General features: G+C 40.2%; 1 protein-coding gene across 5 annotated transcripts in view; it reads left to right on the forward strand.

Annotated features, from left to right (window-relative positions):
* HDAC4 (histone deacetylase 4) overlaps positions 1-23,389 on the forward strand; it is a 288,250-nt gene that overhangs the window by 6,906 nt on the left and 257,955 nt on the right. For all 5 annotated transcript variants that reach the window (XM_062002060.1, XM_062002065.1, XM_062002062.1 and 2 more), the window contains exon 2: positions 22,078-22,327. In XM_062002060.1, coding sequence (XP_061858044.1) covers positions 22,306-22,327 — 22 coding nt within the window. In that variant the 5' untranslated portion in view covers positions 22,078-22,305. The remainder of the gene's footprint in view (positions 1-22,077; positions 22,328-23,389) is intronic.

Consider the following 23,389-nt stretch of genomic DNA (forward strand, 5'->3'; position numbering starts at 1 on the left):
AAGATTTTGGCTTTTTGCAGTTGTAGGATAAAAAAATGTATAGAAGATAAACATCTGTGATTGGGTGTTAACAGCGTATAATGTATTGTTTCAAATGACCTTTTAAGCATATCAGTCCTTCATTCTGGTGAACGCTGACATCGAATTGAACTTAACTTCATTTATGTTTTATGAGTAGTGAAGAATTTTGATATTTCACACATAGGAAATATTAATTTGCCTGAAGAACTGGTGCTTTAATGAGGTGTCTGTCAGTAAGACTTAATTACTGTTCAATTCTGTGAGCATTCGTATACTGTGACTCGTTTTATGTGAAATCAAATTTCATTTGTCAAACACACATGATGGCAGTAGTTTGCTGATATAATTTGTGTTAACTTAAATTTGGGAAATAGCAGTCATTCAGAATTGGCCTTGTGCTTATACTGGTGTGCAAAATGTGGCAGAGTGTTGTACTTGCCTGAACTGGTGCCGTTTTGCCCTGTCTGCAGTGATGCAGGAGGACACTGTTCGGAAGGTATAAATGACTTTCAGTGTTTCATGTTGAATAAGCAGTTGTTCAGATTTGCTCTTCAGGATTAAAGGAAGATGAGCACATTAAAAACAGCAGGGGAGTGGGGAATAGCTTAAAGTTCTCTTCCCATTTGAGTTTTCATTTTGCTTTAGTAAAAACCTGTAGCTTTCATGACATTATCTCTAGTCAGTTCACATAGTTCTTCTGTGTTACATTTTCCTGATATGCTAAAATAGGTTATGTTGCATTTGCTCAGTAGAAAAATGTTCAAGTTAGTTCTGGTGTTGTGTTGACAAAACTTGCTCTCGTCTATGCATCACTCCAAGGAAAAGATGCAACATGTCATCCTGAAACAAGGAATTAATTTTGTTGTATGCTGTTCTCAAAAAAAATTCAGAAAGGATGTCTTGTTTAAAATACTAGAAAACCTAGCTGTAGTTCCTATGGGGAAAAATGAATCTGGTTTTTGTTACTGTTTGTTCTGGAATCTGTTAAAATCTTGAATAGGTACAACTAGGAAGGCTAGAGCCCTTCTAGACTTAAATTTAGCCAGGGAAGTTAGGGACAGTAATAAGGCGTTTTTCAAGTACATCAGCAGCAGAAGGATGATGAGTGGGGCTGTGGGCCTGCTACTAAACACAGAGGGTGACCTGGTGACCTAGGATGCAGAGAAGGCTGAACTACTAAATGCCTTCTTTGCTTCAGTCTTTACAGCCAAGGCTGGCCCTCGGGAAGCCCAGTCCAGCAAGGATAGTAGGATGGCCAGGACAGCAGAGGACTTGCCCTGGGTGGAAGAGGTTAAAGACTTGTTGGGCAAGCTTAATACTCATAAATCAATGGGTCCTAATGGGGTGCATCCTAGAGTGCTGAGGGAGCTGGCTGATGTGATTGCAAAGTGGTTCTCCATCATTTTTGAAGAATCATGGAGGACAGGCGAGGTGCCTGAGGACTGGATAAAGGCCAATGTCACTCCAGTCTTCAAAAAGGGCAGGAAAGATGACGCAGGAAACTACAGGACAGTCAACCTCACCTCCATCCATGGAAAAGTGATGAAACAACTAATCCTGAATGTTATCACTAAACATATGAAGGAAAAGATGGTTATCAGGGGGAGTCAACATGGATTTACCAAGGGGAGATCCTGTGTGACCAATCTGATAAGCTTCTATGAGTGCATAACCGACTGGCTAAATGAGGGGAGAACAGTGGATGTCATCTACCTTCACTTCAGCCCTGGCACAGGCTGCCCAGAGGGGTTGTGGAGTCTCCTTCCTTGAAGGTCTTCAAGACCTGCCTGGACATGTTCCTATGCGACCTGATCTAGGTGAACCTGCTTCTGCAGGGGAGTTGGACTAGATGATCTCTAAAGGTCCCTTCCAACCCTTACCATTTTGTGATTCTATAATACAGGTAGTTCTTGCAGTGGGGGAAAAAAAAAGAACCACCCTGGCCTGCCTCCTGGTTTCAGGCTCATGTAAAATGATGTAAAGCAGCATGATTTACTTTTCTGCTTGAGTAATATGCATGGAAGTGAAGTGTTAAGTGAAGAAAAGCTTTAAAGTGATGAAGATTTTGAAAAATGGAATAGTCTCTGAGTTTTAACCTTTGAGAACTTGGTAGCTCAAGGCAGTGAGAAGGCTAAAGCCTCCAGTCTGGAAACACAGTGATAGTGGGGCAGGTATTTGTGCATGCTGGCTCATTTGGAAGGAGGTGGGATGAGGTGGTAGATGAGCTTTCTTGACTTTGAGTACAGTGCACAGACTGAAAACACGTCAGGATGGAAAGATTAGTTAATTCCCAAGCACCAGTGGAAAGGAAGGACCTGTGGTGTAGACTGTCAGGCAACAAGGAGACTTTAGGTGAAACTGAGCTTTCCTGGCGGCTGGATTGTATTTTAGAGCACTGCATAGGTGGTGGCTTGTGCAGCCAACTTTGACTTTCAAAAAAAAAAAAAAAATGTTGTACCTAGTGCTTTGTCTGAGTCAAGAGGGGACTTCTCCAAGTCTTGGTGTCAACAAGATAGCAAGACCCTGACACAGAAGTTTGCCTCCTGCAGCACGATGTACACCTTGAAACTGGCTTGTTTCTTCAGGCCATTTGGGGGAAAAAATGGAGCACAAATGTCTACCTGGAATATCTCAGAAGATAATGGTCATGTTTCTTGTCGAGGTCTTGTCAGAGAGGATGACTGATGGCATCTTTCCTAAAACCAGAAGAGTGTGCAGCTTCCTGTACCTTATGCCACTCTCCCAAGGAGATGATGCAGTTTTGAAGTGGTGTTTGTGCTGCTGTAAGATCTTCAGGGGTAGCAAGAGAAATAGCTCCCTGCAGTGCTCACAGGATCTCTGTTAGGTTGGTGCTAAGCACAGCTTTATTTTGCCCCATGTGCAAAGCAGAAAGGCTGCTCTATTGCTGCTGTTTTCTGCTGTTCATCAACAAACCAACCCCTAGATTGCAGTAATGCTAACCTCAGCCATAGGTGACAGTCACTGCCACAAACTGAAGTTCTGCAAGTTTAGTTCTGTTGCTGCTGCACAGTGTGATGAAGCAAGTCCCAGATGCATTTGGTAGGCAGTATGCCCAAAACTTTGTCTTCATTTTATGATGAAGAGAAAGAGAAAGCAGGATGAAAAGGCAAAATGCAGTCAAGTATGTGTAAATCTAGTGTTAGATATCCAGCTGAGTAACTGATTTTTCCAGTGGACTAGAACAGAAACTGATGGAACAGAATCTGCATTTACCTTTCGGTTTTCCCTCACCTGCTTGATGTAAATGAGCCTCCTAAAATAATTTTCAGTACGAATTATGTTCTGCATTTCTTCTACCCAAGACTGATTTTTTCTCTTTGAATCTAATGGCAATACACTGGTTGGGAAAAAAAAAATTATTTATTTCCCTCAACTCTTACCTGCTCTGAGATCCTGGGAGAGGCTGAACGATGGACTAGAACAAAGACTACTTGTCTTGGGATTTTTAGTCTGGAAGCATTACCAAAGGAGGACAGGACTAGAAGTGAACAACAGGGTATGACGTGGTAGTTATTGAATGCTTCATTTGGGGCTGTACTTGCCTGTCTTTCTATTGGGTTTTTCTTGTGTGGAAGTCAATGCTATGCACTGCATTGTGGCTGTGCCTTGAATGGAGTGATGGGCTTCTTCATAATTGTGACTGAAATCTTAGCCTTGGGGGAAAAAAAAGGATTTTGCTGGAAGTTCTGCAAAATCTATGAACTTGTGAAAGAGTGCAGTAATCTTGGTTATTACATTATAAATCATCAAACCTAGCGTAATGTGGAAGAGCTAGATACTTTTGGATCAGTAGACAAAAAGGTTTATGCTGATGTCATTTCAGGGTAAAGTGTAACTGGCTACAGTGGCCTTGTAAGTTGAAATCTTGTTCTTAAGTATATACTGTGAGTCATTAAAAAGAAAACAATTTTACTGTGCAATTTTATGAGACATCCATGCTGATTTTGTGTGGATTTATAGAAATTACTTGGTCTTGTTCACATCTGTGCCTGTATGCGAATATCTTCTGCTGATGTTTCCTATACTGGGTTATGCTTTGTAAACAGAAATAGGTGGTGGTGGTACCTGGTGAATATGATTCCTGTCTCTCATTTGTGGCACTGCAAGTGCAAAAATAGCTGGTTTGAGGGAGAATTCAGATCCTTCTTGGTGTAGAAAGCTGGTACACCCATGAAAAAACAAGGTATGATCCATTATCCTGATGGAGAAGTGAATGGTGTGAATCCCTTTTGGGCAATATTGGGCTGATCTTTGATCTGACTGGTAACTGGGAGGTGGTTATGGGGCATTTGGCTGCAATGAGTGCTCAGGGTGATCCTGGATGACCGACATGTAGCTAGTACCAATTTTCTGTGACTATGAGGGTAAAGCATCCTTACATCAATTATGGACAATATTAAAAATCTCGTCTGAATTTGGTTTGTCATTGAGTGTGCTGCTTCTGGTTTTTGCTATAAAAATGCTCGTCTAAAAATAAAACTGATGTGCAGGGATTCAGAAAGCAGGGGAGCAAATGAACTTGAGCATAGAACATAAGGCAGAACGCTTGACTGATTGTGGAGATGGTATCACAGGGTAATGCTGACCATAGTATGAGTGAGGTCAAGGCAGGAAAGTTTTGCGTAAGGTAATAATTCCATTGTAAGAGGAGAAGGAAGTAAGAAAATTGACACTCTGAGATAGACATCGACTTCTTCCATAAGCCTGCTGGACTGCTATACTTCACAGAGTATGTGCCATAAAAGCTCAAATAGCAGTTAAATGAGGAATATTACACTCCAAATATGTAATCCTGTAGTGTAAAAACTAAGCCAGACTGTCCTTGTGTAAGTCCTCTTAGAAATTGGAGTTAGGACAGCATAGGCAGTATAAAAAAATATATTATATTCATGGTTAATTAGGTATTTACCTTATTTAAAATGGCAGACAACCGAAGAAACTTGAGTTGTGACAGTCTTGTGCTAGAAATGAGGTGTCTTCTTTACTTGGGGCTTATCACCCCTCCTTGTGAGAAGGATATCCAGTTATTGTATACTTTCGATTCCTAGGTCTTCCCAAATACCATTATGAATGACATTCCCTGCATTCTTTCCTTTGCTGGAAGGAGCTGATCAAGCTGTGAGGTTGGGAGGCACCCTGGAAGCTGAGCAATATCCTAACTATCTAGAGCTTGAGCTTTCTTATACCTCTTCTGAAGAAATTACCAGTGTGGTACCCATTCAGTCCAAGGAGTTTCACGTGGACATCAGATCCTCCTTGCTGCCTTTTAACCCCAGTAAGAAAAATCTTCAATGTCTGCATTCACTAGAGCAACTTTAAAGAGGAGCAAGTAAGGCTATATTTAAGTAAAAGGGGAAAAAAAAGAGAAAAGGCAACATATTCTTGGCAATAATTTAGACTTTTGCTGTAAACTGTGTGCATTCCCTGGGGGATGAGGTCTCCTTTTGTGAAAATCTGTTCTGGGTTCACTATGTTTGACAATTTCTCTGTATGACTACCTTCAGCTTTTCATTTTGGTGATGTAAATGAGCAGACTAACGTGTGTGCTTCTCAGGACTCAGATTTCCCCCCCCCCAAAAAAAAAAAAAAATCTTTTAAGTATACTAGGGACTGAGGTTTGCATTCCTAGTATTGCAACACAAGGTGTTCTCTGTTCTAGCCTGTAAATATTTATCTCTTGTCAAAGCAGAGCAGTTACTATTGGGAATTGATCTGGCATGTAAAAAGGTTTTCCTTAAGGAATTTGTTTCCTTTTATTTACAGTGTTACCATATATTTAAATTCCAGGGCCTCAGTGTATAGCTCAGAGGCTGAATCTTAACGGTGGTAACAAACATCTAAATTATCGCAGCCTCTGAATATGGGTAAGTGAATTCTGAAGCATATGCTGTAGCAAACCAACAAGTGTGGGTGTGAAATTCAACCAAACATAGGAAAAGGTACTCATGTTTTCCTGCAGCAATAAGAGGACTATGAAATGAGAATGATTGCAGGCCATGTTACTGGCTGCTTTCTGGATAGGAGGGGGTAAGCTCAAGCACTGCACTGGAAGATGTCTGGGATGGGAAGAGCATGTATGGAGCACAGGCCTTTTGGGGTCTGGCATGGCTCTTCTCCTAGTTGTGTGGCTCTTTTCTCCTAGAGCAGGCCCTCCCCAACCATTTCTGTGTCTCCATTTAGCTTCCCTTCCAGCAAACTTGTTTTGTCATAACCTTTGTTCTGGAGGTTCAGTGCTGTGCATTTTGCTGAGTGATCTCTTGTTAAATTTTTATCTGTGATGTTTACCACAGATATAGGGACATCTAGAGATGGTTTGCTGCAAGGGGTAATGTTGGAATCCTTACTGCTAGCTTCAAGACCTGCTTTTGGAGAGCTATAGGTTGCTTTAATTTCTCTGCAATGGCTTACATTTCTGGGTAAATGATTTCTGTTGTATTGTGCCATATGTAGCAGGCTTATTCAGCCTGGAAAGGTCTAACTTTTTTTCCCCTTTTTTACATCTTCCTAGCTTTTGTACATGTTTATTTTTTGATACTGGCAATTGCTGAAGTTCTCTGAGCTTGTTAGGTAGCTGACTTCCCCATGTACTTTGTCTCAGAAGAAAAGCCAAGGCCTGTCAAGCAGGTGTCCTAGTTGGAGCATTTTTTTTCCTCTTTTAGGAAATAGACGAATCCAATCAGTTATTGAAGCTGAGTTCAGGCCCTGCCATGGCAAAGAGATGTTTTTGCTCTTGTTTGTAAATGTGCAAAATGCATGTCTCGGGCTGTATCCAACAGTGGCCTTTGAGCTTTTATCTCTAATTCAGAGATGATAGGCAGATGAAATGAAAATAAAAAGAAATGCTTACTTTGGCTCTGGTGTTTTCATATATATATATTTATTTCACATATAAATAAATAAATTATATCTTTTGTATCTGTATGTTTCTGCTTGATGTATCTCAAAGCTTTAAGGACAACGGATATCCAAGTATTCTCTTCTTGAAATAGTTATTATATATAGCTATCAGGTCACGTAAACTTCATTTTTTCGCTCTGTAATACTTGTCTTCAAGGATGCATGGTCAGTACATCCTTTATTTTCTCCTCTCTTGGAAATCTTGTGGGAAATTTACTGTTTGTGGCTTTGGGGCAACAAGCTCTTTGCTGGTTTGTGGAAGGGTTTTAAACTGGTAATTGAGGCAACTTTGTCAGAACTGTTTACAGCTTCTTCTATAGTACTTCCAAATAACAAGACTAAAAGGTAAACATCCACAGTTCCTGGTAATATTCAAAGTGGAGATATTTTTTTGAACAAAAATCTTTGTTCAGTATTTCCTTGAGTGCAAAGTATAGCTCTGTTGATCAAAGGGAACTGCTTTTATAGTTTTGTGCTGGACTTCTTTCTTGGTTTAATGCAATATATTTTAGCAGAATTTAAACTGTTTTTTAATGTAACTGACTTACTGCCCTCCTGGTAGAAATGTCTATCTTTCTGCATGGTTACTGGCTTTTGTGCCAGTATGTCAGCAGCCTCTGTTCCTCTTCGCTTGATCTTCTCCCTGTGATGTTTCAATAAAGAAAATTCTCACCATCTCCTTCTCTCCACCTCAGCCTTGGAGTGTACTTGGAGTATCTTGAGGTAATGGGGAGTCATGTTTTGCTTTGCAGTGGCTGTGTACTGTTGAATTTAAAGCTGGTGCTGAAATGTCAGTATTTAGAGACTACTGAAATCGAAAGGAGTTATTTGTCTTTTGCAGTGCTCTGCAATTGCTCTGCAATTTCACTGACTTCCCACAGAAAGACAGTGTGGCATTGCTAGCATTGGGTATTGGGCTATTTTTTTTACCCTAGCATAATGTAACTTATTAATCATTATGTTCATGGTAACCCAAGATGCATCTAAATGAACTTTAAAAAACAACAAACACAAAGATTTTTAAAGTATCTTGTATTCCTTCCTGTTCATTTATGAGTGTTGGAAGTAGCAGGTGATGAAGTGAAAGGAGATTCTGCACAGCAGAGCTTTGGTGGCTAATGACAGCTCATCTTGAAGACCACGCAATTCCTCATGGTGTGGTGGCAGAAACTGTTAGTGTGAAGGTTTTGGGATGATTAAGAGCATACAAAGGTGAAAAATTCCCAAACCCAGGAGTGAACAAAAGACCCTGAAGTTTGAGCTGTGGTATTTCAAAAAGGGAGACAGAAGGTTGAAGAGGGACAAAACCAGGTTTAAATTACTTTACTTGATTCCTACCCTGAAAGGGGAATGCCTTGCAGGGAAGAATATTGTCTCTATGCTGTTTGGTGCGTAAAACCATAAATGGCAGTATAAACTTTAATTTAGATCCTAGAAAGTTAATGGAATGTGAATCCTTGCATACTAAGCGAGGGCTCTAAGGCTTCCTTGAGGACACTGAGTTGAAGTCTTCAACTGATGACTGACAATGTTTTAAAACCTACCTTAAAAAAAAAAAATCATGGCAGATACTGTATCAGTCCTTTAAATGCACCCTCTATTTTATGGCTTTACAATCCAGTATTCTTATTTCAAGGAACAATTCCCAATTTGTTTTGCTGTGTTTACATTGTGCAGACAAGACGAGCTCTATAAAATGTGGGGTAAATCATAAGGTAAATGGTGCTCTTCTTTCACTCTTAGTTAACAGACCAGCTGTTGGGAGCAACACCTGGTGAGTAACTCTCAAAAGCTTGATGGCCTCCATCTCTCTGAAGATAACCAGCAAGAAGCATTTTAAAGGGTTTTGTCCTTTTTTGTCTTGATAGTATTATAAAAGAAATAAATAAAAATTAAGCCCAAACCCCCTCAAGTGTGAGTAATGTCAGTTGTGCCTTCCTTGCTTTTCTTGCTTGTCATCTGCAAACCTGAAGTCTTTGACTGAAAGTTCCAGTTTATCTTAAAGTCAATGTCGGTCATTAAAAATTTAACCTTACTTAGAAGGTACAGCACAGGAATTTACGTTTGTTCTAGAGATTGAGTTAATTTCCTGTTCAGTCTGTGTTTGTGGCTCAAGAGTATGACTTTTAATATAAAAATGGAGCAAGTGGAAAACCGGGAACCCCTGTGAATATAGACGCATACGTTTAGCTTCCTATGAGATCTGCTGCCTGTTTGGTTACCAGCAGTCTTGTGCTTGTAAAGCCTCAGAAGCTTTGGAAGACCAGCTACGGACTGAGTGGCATGCCCAGGTCTGACCTGCACCTGGAGGAGTGATCCCTGAGTGGCAAGGTGATCCCTGGGGAGCTGGCTGCTGCCCACTGGGCATTCCTTGCCTTATAAACCTTGGCCTCAAGCAACATGTTTTAGAAAAGGTGGTTTCTGAAAGGAGAAAAAGAAAAATCACTGCTAGCTAACGTGTTATATATCATTTAAAGAAAAAAACCAATTATATACTGTTAGAAGTTCTTTACGTGGCAAAAATAACTCTTGATTTAAATTTTAGTACTCCATCAGTTATGTGAATTTCAGTGTTTGACTGCCAGCTCTGTCCTGCTTTTACAAGTATATGCCAGCATCACTTTTCATATGATGAGAGAAGAAAAGAAAGAGTAAAGACCCCTTTTATTGAACTCTAAAGGCAAAGTTTCTGGTTTTTTTTCTTTTTTTTTTTTTTTTTCAGCTCAATATCCTTCATGCTTATATATAACATTTGGGTTTAGGTGTTGCCCTGATGAAGATCCTTTAAGTTAAAGAAGGTACACAAATTCATCATATACTACAGTTATCTGCTATTTTTATGGATTATAGGAAGAGGAGAAATGGGCAAGTTCATGACTGGATTCTATGATGGTTTTTTGTGGGTGAAGGTATGCTGTTTAAGCTGAGCAATAGCCAGAAGTGAGGGTGCTTACATGAGGTCTGTATGCTTTCCTGCAGAGCTGTTTTGGCAAGCCCAGCCCCTGTTTCTGTGGGGCAGGCCCATGTGAGAGAGGTGAGGAGCAAAAGGGGATGTGTGTATCAGTGCTGGTAATGGGCAGTTGGCTCCTGCCAGTGGCGTGATATGGCTGCATTAATGGGTGTTTTTTGCAGGGGTATGTGTCATTCTAGATTGAGAAAATGGCATTGGGTCGTTCACAAACAGCTTTTTGAAGGTTGACAATGAGTGTTTAAGCCACTTAACTGAGGCATGAAACAGTGTAATGAACAACTGAGGTAAATGGTTCTTCCCAGAGTGTGTGGCTGGACAAGGCTTGGTGAGCAGACACCAGCGAACACTCTACTCGGAAGGGAGGTGAGCCTGTGTGCTCTATACGAGGTGATGGAGGTGGTGGATCGGGGCTGAGATCTTCAGGAAGTGACCCAGTCCAGCCTCTGAAGCAGCAGGAGAGTCCAGGGGTGAGTTTGCATCATGCTGTATGAATTTAAGCGATTTTAGTCTGTGCTATTACCATGTTAACATATGCTGGACTTTTAATTTTTTTTCTCTGTGCCGAAAAAAGCTTGAGTACCCATGTTGTAGATTACCAATGTCGTCTATCTTTCTGTGTCACCATTTTGCAGTGAACACCAGAGGGCTAAATGTCCATTTGAAAATGATGCAACTTGTTTGTGGAGACCTTGAAACATGTTTCTATCCAAGAGCATGACAAAGGTCAGAACTTAAAAAGCACTATGGTAGTATGTGGGAATAGCAGTGTGGCGAAAATCTTATAGTGGGCACGAAGTATTGGAGAATGTTCATAATTAAGTTTCGTAATTAGGTAAACTTAATTCTGGTTAAAACTGGCATTGCAATCTAGTCAGTTCTGAAAGAAACTTGGGGAAATGTTTTACTAGACAAAAGAATTGCACGAATTATGTGACAGGGTTGCTTTAGTGTTCAGACTACATTGTTTTCTCTTGATAATCTGATAGTGTTCAATTAAAAAAAACCCCAAAACTAGACTGACCTTAAACAATGTTTGTTCTTTTAAAAAAGTCAATATTCTTCCTCCAAGTTAATGAAGTAATTAACAGTGATTGATGACACATGTACTCAGCTATTTTATGCTGATAGACCAGATGGATTAGGCACAGCTAGTGACCAGTAATTTTGATTCTTTGTCACAAGGAACAAGAAGTTCAGATGTGGGCTGTAACAGTGGAAGTACATCAGTAGAAAAGGTAGATGTTTTTCTTTCTGCCTTTCCCTACCTATATATGAGGATTTAAAAAATAACCTCAGGTAAAGAATTATGGATGGTTCATTTGTAGCACTTGAGAAAGCTGAACTAGAATGAAAATGTGGTTAGTAGGCTGCAGGTTTTCAGTTGTTTCAATTACACAAAAGCATCAGTATCCTTGTTTTGGCTGTATCAAGCTGCTTTGAAAGAGAGAGGAAGACTCTGTGTTTGTGCAAGCAGGTGGAGAGAATAGGACTTAGTTTGAAAGCTGCATTATTGAGCAAGTCTGTGGGGAAATAGTGGCTGGATCCATAAGCTTTCTATCATCATCCAATTTTTCCTGCCCTGGTGTGTGCTATGCTGACAGCACCGAGGGAGAGGGTTTGGTGAATATCTTCAGTGTTAGCAAAGCAGAGAGATCTCAGCCCTGCTGAAATGCTTTAATGGCATTTGAGTATGGTGATACAATGGTATGTTTTAAAATGTTGGGATACATCACAAGTTGCTGAAATTTAATTTGCATAAATTAGGAAGGATCTTAAATATGTTGTCAAAGTGATGTATTTAGGTGAAGGGCATTAATAGGAAGCTACAACTGTTCAGAATTTGCATGGGAGCAGTTCTGTCAAAGAGATGAGCTGGCTGCTGGTCACACCAACTCTTCCAGGCACTGAAAATGTTTGGGGAGATTTTGTTTAAAAAGAACATACTCTTTTTAATTTTTTTTTTTATTGCTTCTCAGTGGAGTAGAAGGAGTTCTGAGTCTTGTAGATCCCCCTAGTTACAGTAATTCAGAAGTAGAAGGGGATGAAGAAATGAGACAGACATTGCCTGTAAACTCAGTGTTCATTTACCTTCTGTCAAGAGCTACTTTGATCTGTCTGGTTTGAACCCTTTCAAATGCAGAAATACTAGGATGGAGTTAAATTGTGGGATGGTGGAAGAAGAGGGCTTCAGAAAAGCCAAGATGATAGATTTTTAGGTAACTGCCCAATTTGTACCGACTCCTCCAAGGCTTCAGTAGCAGCTGGAACAGGCTCCCGAGGCAGGCTTTTATCCTTTCTCCCTCCCACGCAGATCCATCTGTGAGACTGCTTGTTCTTGCTGCTTTTGCTGAGAAACTGGATCAAGCTCAGAAGCATCCTGCTCTTTCAGACCCTCTGCCAGAGTCTTGCTAGTCAAGGAGAGCTCTCTAATCCTGCAAATCTGCATATTCCCAGGTTTTTACATATAGGCAGTTGCATTTCTGAATTTGCAGCTCTTCTACGAGCTGTGTTCCTGCTTGATTCTAAAAAAAAATTCCAAGCTGTTGACCACTTTAAATTGGAACTCTCACAGAGTGAACATGAGGTGGTATTTCTGGATTTGCCTGAGTTCCTAAAGATAATCTTTTGTTCAGAGTCTCGGATTACATGTTGGGGAATTTAGGTCTGCTCATCATCCACTTGGTCATTCCTGAAGCCTTGTTTTTTTTGCTTCCACGTGTGTTTGAGATACCTGCAGTGCTGCTTTGGCAGCAATATTTGTCGAGATCTAAAAATAGAGGCGATATCAGCAGATCCCCTCTTCAGCTACTCAGTAGTTTTGCTATTGGTGTGAAATCTGGGAAAGTAGAAATAATGTTAATGCTCTTGTGTACTCCTAGCAATGAAGGAAAAAGGCCATGAAAACTTTTGGTGTTTCATGCTGACCACCAGATGGTCTAAGGTTTTTCTTTTAAGGACCTGGAGACACGTTCAGCTTTCAAAGCAGCTGTAACAGTTGATAAAGGTGGTGATTTGCAGAAGTGTCTATAGGTGGTACCATGAGGTATAAGAACAACGTATTTTTCCAAGTAGCTCTAGGTTTAAATCTTAGTGAGAAAAAATTGTAGACTTCTGCTCAGGGCAAGCTCTAATAGTGGCTGGTATGTGTTAACATTGAAATAAGTGAAGAGGTCTCCTAAAGTATCAATATCCCCTGTGTTTTCAGTTTGAGTTAGTGTTTTGGCATTATGGTTTACAGGACTGTAAAATACATGGATTGCCACAGGGATCAGTTTGAGCAACTGAAAAGAATCTGGGAATGGCATCCCTATTTAAGGAATCTGGATGATACAAATATTAGTAGTGGAAATTTTCTTGACAATAACCAAAGGGTATGAAACTAGAGAAATCAGTTTTTCTTGATTATTTTTTATTGAGAATGTCTGTTACATGTAATTAGTTTAATTACTTCTATATAGGTTTGCTATCCTTGAATAACTGTGGATTAGTTCTGTGTTAATAAAGTAGTTCACAATTAGTAATTTGTGGCTGTTCATTTTCTTTTAATACCTGATAGTGACTTCAGTGCTTATATTGCAAAGGCTTGCTTAACGAACCACTACCTGGAATAATAACAGGATTCTCCACAAACTACCAAAGACTGTCTAGCAATGTATTACAGCCTTCCCCAAAGGAACTGTGTGAATACAGAGTAGATATCGGTTATTCTTGAAGCCTTAATGCACATATACTGTAATTTAACAGTTAGTATGAATGTGGTTAGAGATTGAATCTCTGTCTGAATATTATACCGTACAAAACCTGTCACAAAGTTACAATGTTTAGTGTGAGCATATAAGCAATAAGTCTTCACAGTGTGTATTTGAAAGTGGAAGTTTGAGGGAGAGGCGGAAACACCGTATTTGTTCTACTCTAGGCTGTCATGTGAGAGTAGCACTTCTAATGGCTGGCGTTGAAATGTCAGCACTTGCTAAACAAATGCACTCTTTTTTAATTCTTTGAACTACTGGGTAATGCTTCTGTATTTCTTAGATGGTTTGTTTGAGTCATTGTGTTGAGCTTGTGAACTGGAAGGTAGGTACCTCTGGTTTTGCTTCTGCAAGATAACGGTATGAAAGCAATGAGTTTATCAAAGATGGGAAGTAGTAAGGGCCAGACAGGCCAGTGTGGATCTGCACTACCTGTGGCATGTATGTCACAGTGTACTATTGGTGAGAAATTCTTTGTAACAGCTATATTACGTTGAGTTTTCTGTTTAATTATTAGTTACATGATTCTAACTGTAATGAAGGCTTCAGATACTCAAACTGGAGGACAACTCTGGTTCTCCATGTGGATACCTAAGTGCTGTGTAGATACTTCCATTTGCCAGTTCACCCAATTGCTTTCTTTAACTGAGTGAATACAGGTGTACTCAGCACTTGGGTGGAAAGAGTTTGAGATTTGATTTCAATGTGCTATAGAAAGTTAGGAGGAGTAAACTTTATATTATGAAAGATGGGTCTGTCGTGTCATTGCAGGACAAAGCAGAGCTGAGTCGGTTTGGTCACTGTACATTAGTGTGTAGGTGGATTTTAAGGTACTTGATGGCCATGTTCTCCAGCAGCATTCAAGATGATGTACATTGGGAGGTATTTCACTATAGGACATGCCCATGGTGATATTTCTCTGAAACACTCATCTGTGAGCCACTGGCTTGTCTCAAGGCTTTCCTGGCCTTGTGCAGAAGCACTTGCTGTTTATCCTCTGTTCTAAGCAGTTTGTCCAATTGCTTTTGGAATTCAGGAAAACTTTTGCTTTTTCCAGCACTTTTGAGTCATAGTTTTTTAGTGCAGCTAAGAAAGAGCATATCATGCTCTCTGCTTCAACTTTCCTTTTCGTTCCCTCCCTTCTGTGTTCACTCCCTGAAAAAGAATGGGAAAAACTTCTTGATCTGAAAGAGATAGGTGGAAAACTCTGATTGATGTCTTCTTTGTATTACTCATGATTCTACATCTTTGTAATGTTGTCAAGTCATCTCTGTCTGTGCTGAGGACTTAAAATTTGCTTCACCTGTATGAGAAATTTGTACCACACCTCTTGATTTTTTTTTTGGTTTTTTTTTTCCTTGCCTGTCTTCTGAAATTGTTAGACTGTGTTCTTGGAAATAAGAGTGTCCAGATTTGCAAAAAAAAATAATAATTTTTTGAGGAACTGGGCTAATGGCAGTGAATTTGCTATTCTGTTTTTATTTTCTGTTACTGTCATGTTATTCTAGTTGCGATTCTGTCCACAGCTGAGCATTAAGCTGATATTTTACAGTGCAGCCTGTTACTCCTGCAGTATGTGTTTAGAGACAGAAACACAATCTTCAGACACTTAAAACTCAATGAGGAGATGTCTGACAATGTTTGAGGCTTGCAAATATGTTTTTTAAGAGAGGTCTGTTTTGAGTATCATTGCAGGAAAGCCAGCACTTCCGGAAGTGGGCAATTTTTGTTAAACTTGGTCATCTGGGACAGATTCAGTAAATCACAGACTCTTAAGGACTGGAAGGGCCTTTGAAAGATCATCTAGTTCAACCCCCTTCCCAGAGCAAGACCACCTAGAGTAGGTCACACAGGAACTCGTCCAGGTGGGTTTGGAATGTCTCCAGAGAAGGAGACTCAACAACCCTCCTGGGCAGTCTGTTCCTCACCCTCACAGTGAAGAAATTCTTCCTTGTATTTCTTTGGAACCTCTTATGTTCCAGCTTGTACCTGTTTCCCCTTGTCCAGTCATTGGACATCATTCAGAAGAGCCTGGCTCCATCCTCCTGACACCCACCCTTTACATATTCGTAAACATTAATGAGGTCACCTCTCTGTCTCCTCTTCTGTTTGAAGGGATATTGTCAAAGAGTTGTGTGGATCCTCAGGACTAGTGTCACTGTTTTTGTCATCTTGCAAAGTGGTGGCTCTGGAGACATGGTCCCTAGAGAGACAAATCAGCCCAGGAGACTGTTTCATGCTGCCTCTGCTGTAAATAAAGATACAGTAAATAATTTTGTGGTCACAGTAAATTATTACTGTTTTCAAACAGCTATATGCCTGTTCCTTCTCCCCTCCTTTCTTACATAGATCCTATATTGGCCATATTTTATAAACAAATCTTGAAAAGCAGAGGCAGCTTAGCTTTTTTTCCTCTAGGTAAAGTTTTGGATCTGTTCAAAAGGGAGATTTCATCAATAAGCGCTAACAAAGGCACAGGCTCACAGACCTAATAAGTGACATTGCAAAGCATGTGCACACTGTAGCATCAGGTCATTTGCAGGCTGCATCTTATGGGTAGGAATCTAAGCAAACATCCAGATGATGCTGTCATCATCTTATGTGGAGCAAGTGGGGTTAAACTTAATGCTCTTTGCCTGTTAATGCAGCAAGGAACCTACTACCTTGATAGATTTTGAAAAAGAAAATTAAATAAGTCTTGTTATTTGTATTTAATCTGCAGTGGATTAAAGAAGGATTGTTGATAATGTCTCTTAGATGGGTGTTTCTATGGATTTTGCAGACCAAACACATGGTGTTTGGACTGCTGCTAAAGAGATGCCAGGATGTGGAAGGCATTCTCCTGGTGTCCCTTCTGCTATTGTCCACACAGAGCTTCGGAGAGCTGGCTTCCTTGCCCTGCTAAAAATCAGTGTCTTCTGCAAAGCTCTTAACATTCAGAGGTCTGAGAGGCAGAGCAGCTTTCTCTGGACCTAGAAATAAACTGATAAACAAACATAAGAATTTGGATAGTATGTGTTTTACTTAAACCATGTTTACAGCATTGAGTCAGCAGACAGTTAAGATTTTATTTAAATGAAATTTATTGATGATATGTGTCTAAGAGGGCCTGCAGATGAATCAAAACCATGGATAGATGGTTATCCTGAAGCAATCAGACTGACTTGTCTTAAAACAATCTTGAAACTTCACCCTTAGGCCAAGATTTTTATCTTGGCTGAAGTACTGTAGCAATTTAAGCTCTGAAAAATAGAGTTTTGTAAATACAGCACTATCACAACTTTTAATTACTGGTTACAGTGCATCTGTGCTTGTGACTAGTAGAGAGGCACATCTGGAATGGGCTGAGGAGAGGAAGGTGAGCATTCATACTGTCAAAACATTCATATGGCAGAACTGTAAAATTACTGTTACTTATTTTAAAAAAAACTTTCAGTAGCTGAAAAACGTATGGAAACAGACTCTGAACACTGTTCAGTTACTTACACTTCCTAGTTCACATGCAGTTCTGTCCCTAAAGTAGTTGGCTGGATGCCTGGTGGGGAAAAAGTCTTGGGAAATCTGGGAAAGGAGCAGTGTAAAACTGAGTTGTGGAGCAGTGTCGGTGTCATGTGTGGTTTTGGGGGGCAAGCCTGGTTATGCAGTTGGAGAGGAAGAAGGTGAGAGACGCTCTTTTTTAGAGAAGTGTGAGACAGTTTTGTGTTTAGAGTCCTACATTTTCTCCTTATAGACTTTATTCCTGTATAGGTGGTTTGTTGCTACGTGTGGTGACCCAGTCTGTTGATGAATTTGCCACTGTTTTCTTTGCAGCTTCTGGAAGAAGCAGTTAAAGTCTCATCAAAGTATTTTAAGCACACACATCCCTTCCTTGACTTCAGTGATGAAAGGTCTGCTTGCTGTACTGCTAAGGACCAAGTGTGTTGTGTGACATGATTGCACTCATAGAAGATGAATAAGAGAAGGGCTAAAATCCTTTTAATCTAGGGAAGGTGTATAGCAAGAGAGGGTGATTTGTTGGGGCACCAAAACAGTTGAAGAAACAAGGATCTTTTGCTGAGGCTGCAGGCCCTCAGTCTCATTGTGCATTGACTGCAGAAAGGGAGGCTTGTTGTCAGCTAGTGACGAGGAGGCAACAGCACACTCAGGCGATGGTTACCTTCTGAACCAGAGATGTGATGAAGATACAGCTGCTGATGCTCCAGCATGCATGGTTTTAGGGGCATGTGGTCTCGGGCATACCCTGGTAGAAGTAGGCTGAAATAAATAGGCATTAATTTGCTCCTATTCCAGAGTTTTTTAAAAAGCCATCAGGGCTGAGACTGAACCGTTCTCCTGTGAGGCAGAAAGCTTGATCATACAAATCCTGTTTGCTATGCTGGCTTAAATAAGTATGTGTTGTTTTAGCTTGTTGTAGCCTACAGTTCTGTTTGATCTTTCTGCCCTGAAGTCTGGGACTTGCCTGGAGAGAGCAGGCAGACTGAATCCAAATGCTTCCATGGTAGCAGTCCTGCATCTCTTTTTCTGCATGCTGGAGCCCAGTGAGTCTGACCTGAACACTTGCACAGTGAAGCCTGCTATGCCCATGATACCGCTTGCTTCAAAAAAAAAGCTGAGCAACCCGTTTGTCCAAAATAGCTTGTTGTGAAGTTACTCAAGAGAAGATCGTGCTGCTATAAACAAACATGTACTCATCCCCATCATGTACGGCGTATATCTGTGTTTGTAGTGGGTAGACTGCCTAAGTAGCTCATCCTGGCCGTGACCCAGTCCTTGCCTGTGCCTGATGAGCTCACAAGAAGTGTGCCCCTGGACGATGCATGGCCTGCACTTGCTGTTCTGAGGCTGAGATGTGCAGGCCAGAGGTGATTGCCCTTGTCCTGGAAGGCAGTGGAGCACACATACAAGCAGCTCTGGGTATTTAATGTAATTTAATTTTACATTTTATTTCTGTTATCATTTATATTTTTTCCATTTTCATTCATTTTTTAATTTAAAAATACTTAAAATATGTTTTAGTAAGAAAAAAATCTGTTCTTTATTTGTTGTTTGTCATTTTGTTATTTTTATTTTATTTGATTTTTAAATGATAATTTTCTTAGAAAACCCTATGGACGTCCAGATATCCTAGGCATAGGAGTAGGCAGCCTTTTGCTTCTCCTAGTTAGAGTTTTTGTGAGATAGTGGCAATATGACAAATTTACATGAAAATTGTTGCAGACAGGAGTCTGATGGAAGCTCTTTACTGCTTTTGAAATGTCTGATTGGACTGTATTGTGATCCATGCAAGTGGGAACCGAAAATAAGATTTTGGTGGTGAAATAAGTTGCAAAGTGATTGCTGCCTGTGTCCTAGGAAGATCCGATTTGCTTCTGCTTTACTGAGTCTTTTAAAAGAAACATAGCAAACATTAAAAAAACTAAAAAGTATAGGTGAACTGAATCTGTAGATTGTATAGTCTGACCATGATTATTTTGTTGCCCTTTTCCTGGGCACTAGTACTACTAAAACACATAGAAGCCTAAAATTTCAGGTCTCTTCTGCCTGACTGAATTTAGGTAGACCTTTGGGGGAAGAAGTGGGAATTGAGTAAACCAATGGTGCTACTAAAGGGATTTGCTGATCACGTTTCAGTTCAGTTTTTTAAGGAAATTTATACATACCTTCTCCCTGTTGATGCTTACATTGTAAAAATGAGGAGAGAGAAATCTGTGAACATTCTGAATCGTTCTTGCTGACAGCTGAGACTGCTTATGCTATCACATTACCTACTGTTTTTGTTGGAAATAAATGATGATAACATTTTGCTAAGGCCTAGTCTAAGATGACCTGACTCACTTCAACAGGATGTGCAAGTTAATGAAACTGGAAGATGGTGAATGTTTGGCAGGTATTAGACCTGCAGGTATTAGAAATAACACTTGAGTCATTTTCTCTTGATTTTGATACAAAGTGAAAGAGCGTTCCAGACCTCTAAGAATGTGAGATGGGCAGAGGAACTTGGAGAGCAGTAATGCTGAGACATTTGGGGTACAGAGAAACAGCCAATTTTTAAAGAGTGTGTGTTCAACAATGTCTGCTTGGACTTAATTCTGCAAACCAGGGAAGTCTCATTATAAAGCAGGGTCACCCTAAACAGCAGTGGTGGTATTTAAGTCTTAGAGCTAGTTTTGCTACTTTATTGGAAAGGAACACAAATATCTGAGCACAACAACTCTTCCAAGAATGGATGGGCCTACTGCAAATGTAATGGCACAGATAAATTGTGGGCAGATGCTCATTTTGCAAGTGGCAGTAATAGTTACTATCATCATCATACCCCACCCAAGGAACATTGCCATCTCTTTGCTAAAGGTTACCACACCCTCAGATCTGCTGGTGGAGCAGTTTGGGGTGAGTGCTCTCTACTCTGATTTGAGCAGAATCAGCTGGATTAATTTAGATGGGTTAACTAGTTGTCTTCTGCCAGCAGGCTGACTTCATGTCTGAAAGTGGGTTAGGGAGGACTGAGTATAAACTGTTCTTGCTATCCAAACTGTGAGGGCAGAAGTGTCTTGTCAGGGCAGCAAGGAGCTCCTCTGGGTACCAACTGTCTGTTAACATGTCTTCCTTATCCAGGAGAGGTTATCTGTTGGGAGCCTTAATTGCAGAATCCCAGAATGTTGGGAGTTGAAAAGAACTTCATCTAGAGGTCCAACTTCCTGCTAAAGCAGGTTCACCTTGATCAGGATACACAGGAATGCATCCAGGTGTATTTGGCAACCTGCAGTTAAGGAGAATCGACAACTTCTCTGGGCAGACTCTGCCAGGGCTCCCTCACCTGAAGAGCAAAGAGGTTTTTACTTGTATTCTGGTGGAACTTCCTGTGTTCTAGCTCGTGCCCTTTACCCTTGTCCTGTCACTGGACACCACAGAAAAAAAGACTGGTCTCATCCTCTTGACACTTGTCCTTTAGGTATTAGTTCCCTTCTCAGCCTTCTCTTTTTGAGGCTGAACAGCCCCAGGTCTCACAGCTTTTCCTCATCAGAGAGATATTCCAGTCCCCTGATCATCCTGGTAGCCCTGTCCTGGACTGTCTCCAGCAGTTCCCTGTCTCTTGGAGAGCCTTATCTCCCTGAGATACTCTGCCTGTAAAACATGGCTGTTCAAAAGACATGTAGGTGTGGCACTTAGGGATGTGCTGTCTTGGCAGTGTCAAGTTTATGGAGATCTTATTAACATTTACAAATATCTAAATGGTGGTTGTCAGGAGGTTGAGACATCCCGTTTTTTCTATTATAGCTAGCAACAGGACAAAGGGTAATAGGATGACGCTGGAACACAAAAAGTTCCACTTAAATATAAGAAAAAACTATTTCACTAAGGGAGTGATGGAGCAGCGGCACAGGCTGCCCAGAGGGGTTGTGGAGTCTCCTTCCTTGAAGGTCTTCAAGACCCGCCTGGACATGTTCCTACACAACCTGATCTAGGTGAACCTGCTTCTGCAGGGGAGTTGAACTAGATGATCTTTAAAGGTCCCATCCAACCTCTACCATTCTATGATTCTATGATCTCAAAGGTCTTCTCCAATCTAAATAATTCCATGATTCTCTTTGGAAACACTGGATGCCACTTATCATAGTACCAAAACCTCCCTGAATACCCAAAACTAAGCTCCATGTCACCTTGTAGTGATTCTTTTCAGTGTAAATGTTACTGGTTGCATTAGAGGCACCATCTGTGGAGGCCCCTGAGGTGAGGGTTTCTAAAAGCTAGGGTATCTACTGCTTTGATATTTTTGTTTTAGGATGAGAAAAGCTACTTCATGTTGACAACTCAGTGGGTTTTTTTTTTCTCTCTCTTCTTCCTCCCTCTACTATATAGCTTAAAAATAATTGGGAACAGTGGATTGTTTTCTCCCTGGGGCAGTATGAAGTTGCTTCTTAATAATCTGTTGGAAACCTCAACAGAGTGGGAGTAGAATTGATTGTGTGGGGTTCTTTTTCTTCCTGCTCCAAGACCACTTCTTGGCACTGAGGAGTTTTTCTTTAGAATTCTTTGAGGAACAGATGCATGAAGTACAGTTACCACTTATACATATGGCTTTTAAAATATGGAAGCTGTTGGACTGAAATGGATTCATATGGTGATATTGGAGGATAAGAACACACAAGTTTGGGTTTTCAAGACTTGAACGCACAGTTGAAAAGTTTGGAGGTTTTAATTGTTTTTATGATCTTAAATATTAGTCTGCATTTTTATGGTTATTAATCAAAAATACATCTAGAACTCTGAAATTTGGTCTCACTGCAACCTTCAATACTTAAAATAGTATCCTAGTTTTATATTTTTCTTCTGAGGATAAATATGTTGAATTATATGTAATTGAAATGTTTGTAAATCTTAATTCTCTAATGTAGCCAACTTTCTGTTTAATTGCAGGTTCCCATTCTGAAAGCCATTAGGAGATACTCTGCCACCCTATTGGATTACACTCTATACAGCTCAGCATGTCATCGTGCCCTGGATTTTATAAGGTGGCCTTGATTTAATCCCCACTTCCAGTTTCTATGTATTGGTGAAGCACTGGAGCTCTTTAGAGCTGCTGTTACTTGCGTGGAAACTGATCTGTCTTGAGTCCCTTCTCCAAAGGACTAGACGTTACTAGCAATGAGCTCCCAAAGCCATCCAGGTAAGGGCAAAATTACTTTACATCTAGTATCGACAGCAAGACACTATGTGTGTGTTGCGCAAACAGACTTTTTATTGGGTTGCAATGATAATCCAGTCCCTCTCCCTGTAGTATTACTTGGTTTAAAACAAAAACTTGTCATGAAAATGGAAACCGATGTTTCTGTTACCAGAGTTACAAGGAAATGTCACCCTTTTAAGTCTCTAATTGTTGCATTATGTATCACTAAAAGTTGTATATATTTTCTGAGATGTTAACTAGCTGTTTAATTGGTTGAATATATGCTGCTAAGTCTTAACAGTACGTAGTGTACCTCTAAGTAATGGTTATGGTTCCGCTGGTGTGTCTTCATTGATATTTAAGAAAAGTCTTTGACTTTTAAAGTAGAAAAGAATAGTTTTGCTGGAACAGGAGTAAATTAATCCATCTCAGTTTTGGCTGGGGGATTATTCCTAATGTGTCTTGTAATTTAAGACATATGATTCATCACTACAAACCTGCTAAAAGAGCAATTGTCTGTCAAGAGGCTGTGTAGATTCTCGCTAACCTGCTTTCTAGCTTAAAGTTGTCTCATACACTTGTATTTACTGAGTTTCAGGTGTTAGGCAAAGCTTTGTGAGCTTGTGCTTTGGAAGAAAGTTTTTAGTTGTGCTCTGCTATGCCTGTTTTGACTCTTTCAGTTTAAGGTAGAGAAAATGACTGTGGAGAAGCAAGTAATCCAACAGCAACAACGCATGTGGAAGTACTTATTTAACAATGCCTTTGAGAGATTGCATTTGTGACAACAGTTTAATCAGTCTTGGGTTAATAGTCAAATAAGACTGAAGTGCTAAAAGCCAATGAACAGCTCCTTAAGTCTTAAGAGCTGTCTATTTGTAGGAGACAAAATTGATATTTGCTTCCCAATTCCTTCTAGCAGCCCATTCTGTGATTGGAAGCAAGCACCTCTACAGTAAGTAAAGGTACTGGAGTTTACCAGCAGCAGCATTTTGGAAATCTGGCCCTTGCCTAGGAGCTGAAGTGAATTGCCAAGCCCCTAAAATTACTGTTGTAAAAGAAAAA

The sequence above is a fragment of the Colius striatus genome, chromosome 9 (genome assembly GCF_028858725.1).
Source record: "Colius striatus isolate bColStr4 chromosome 9, bColStr4.1.hap1, whole genome shotgun sequence".
NCBI lineage: Eukaryota > Metazoa > Chordata > Aves > Coliiformes > Coliidae > Colius > Colius striatus.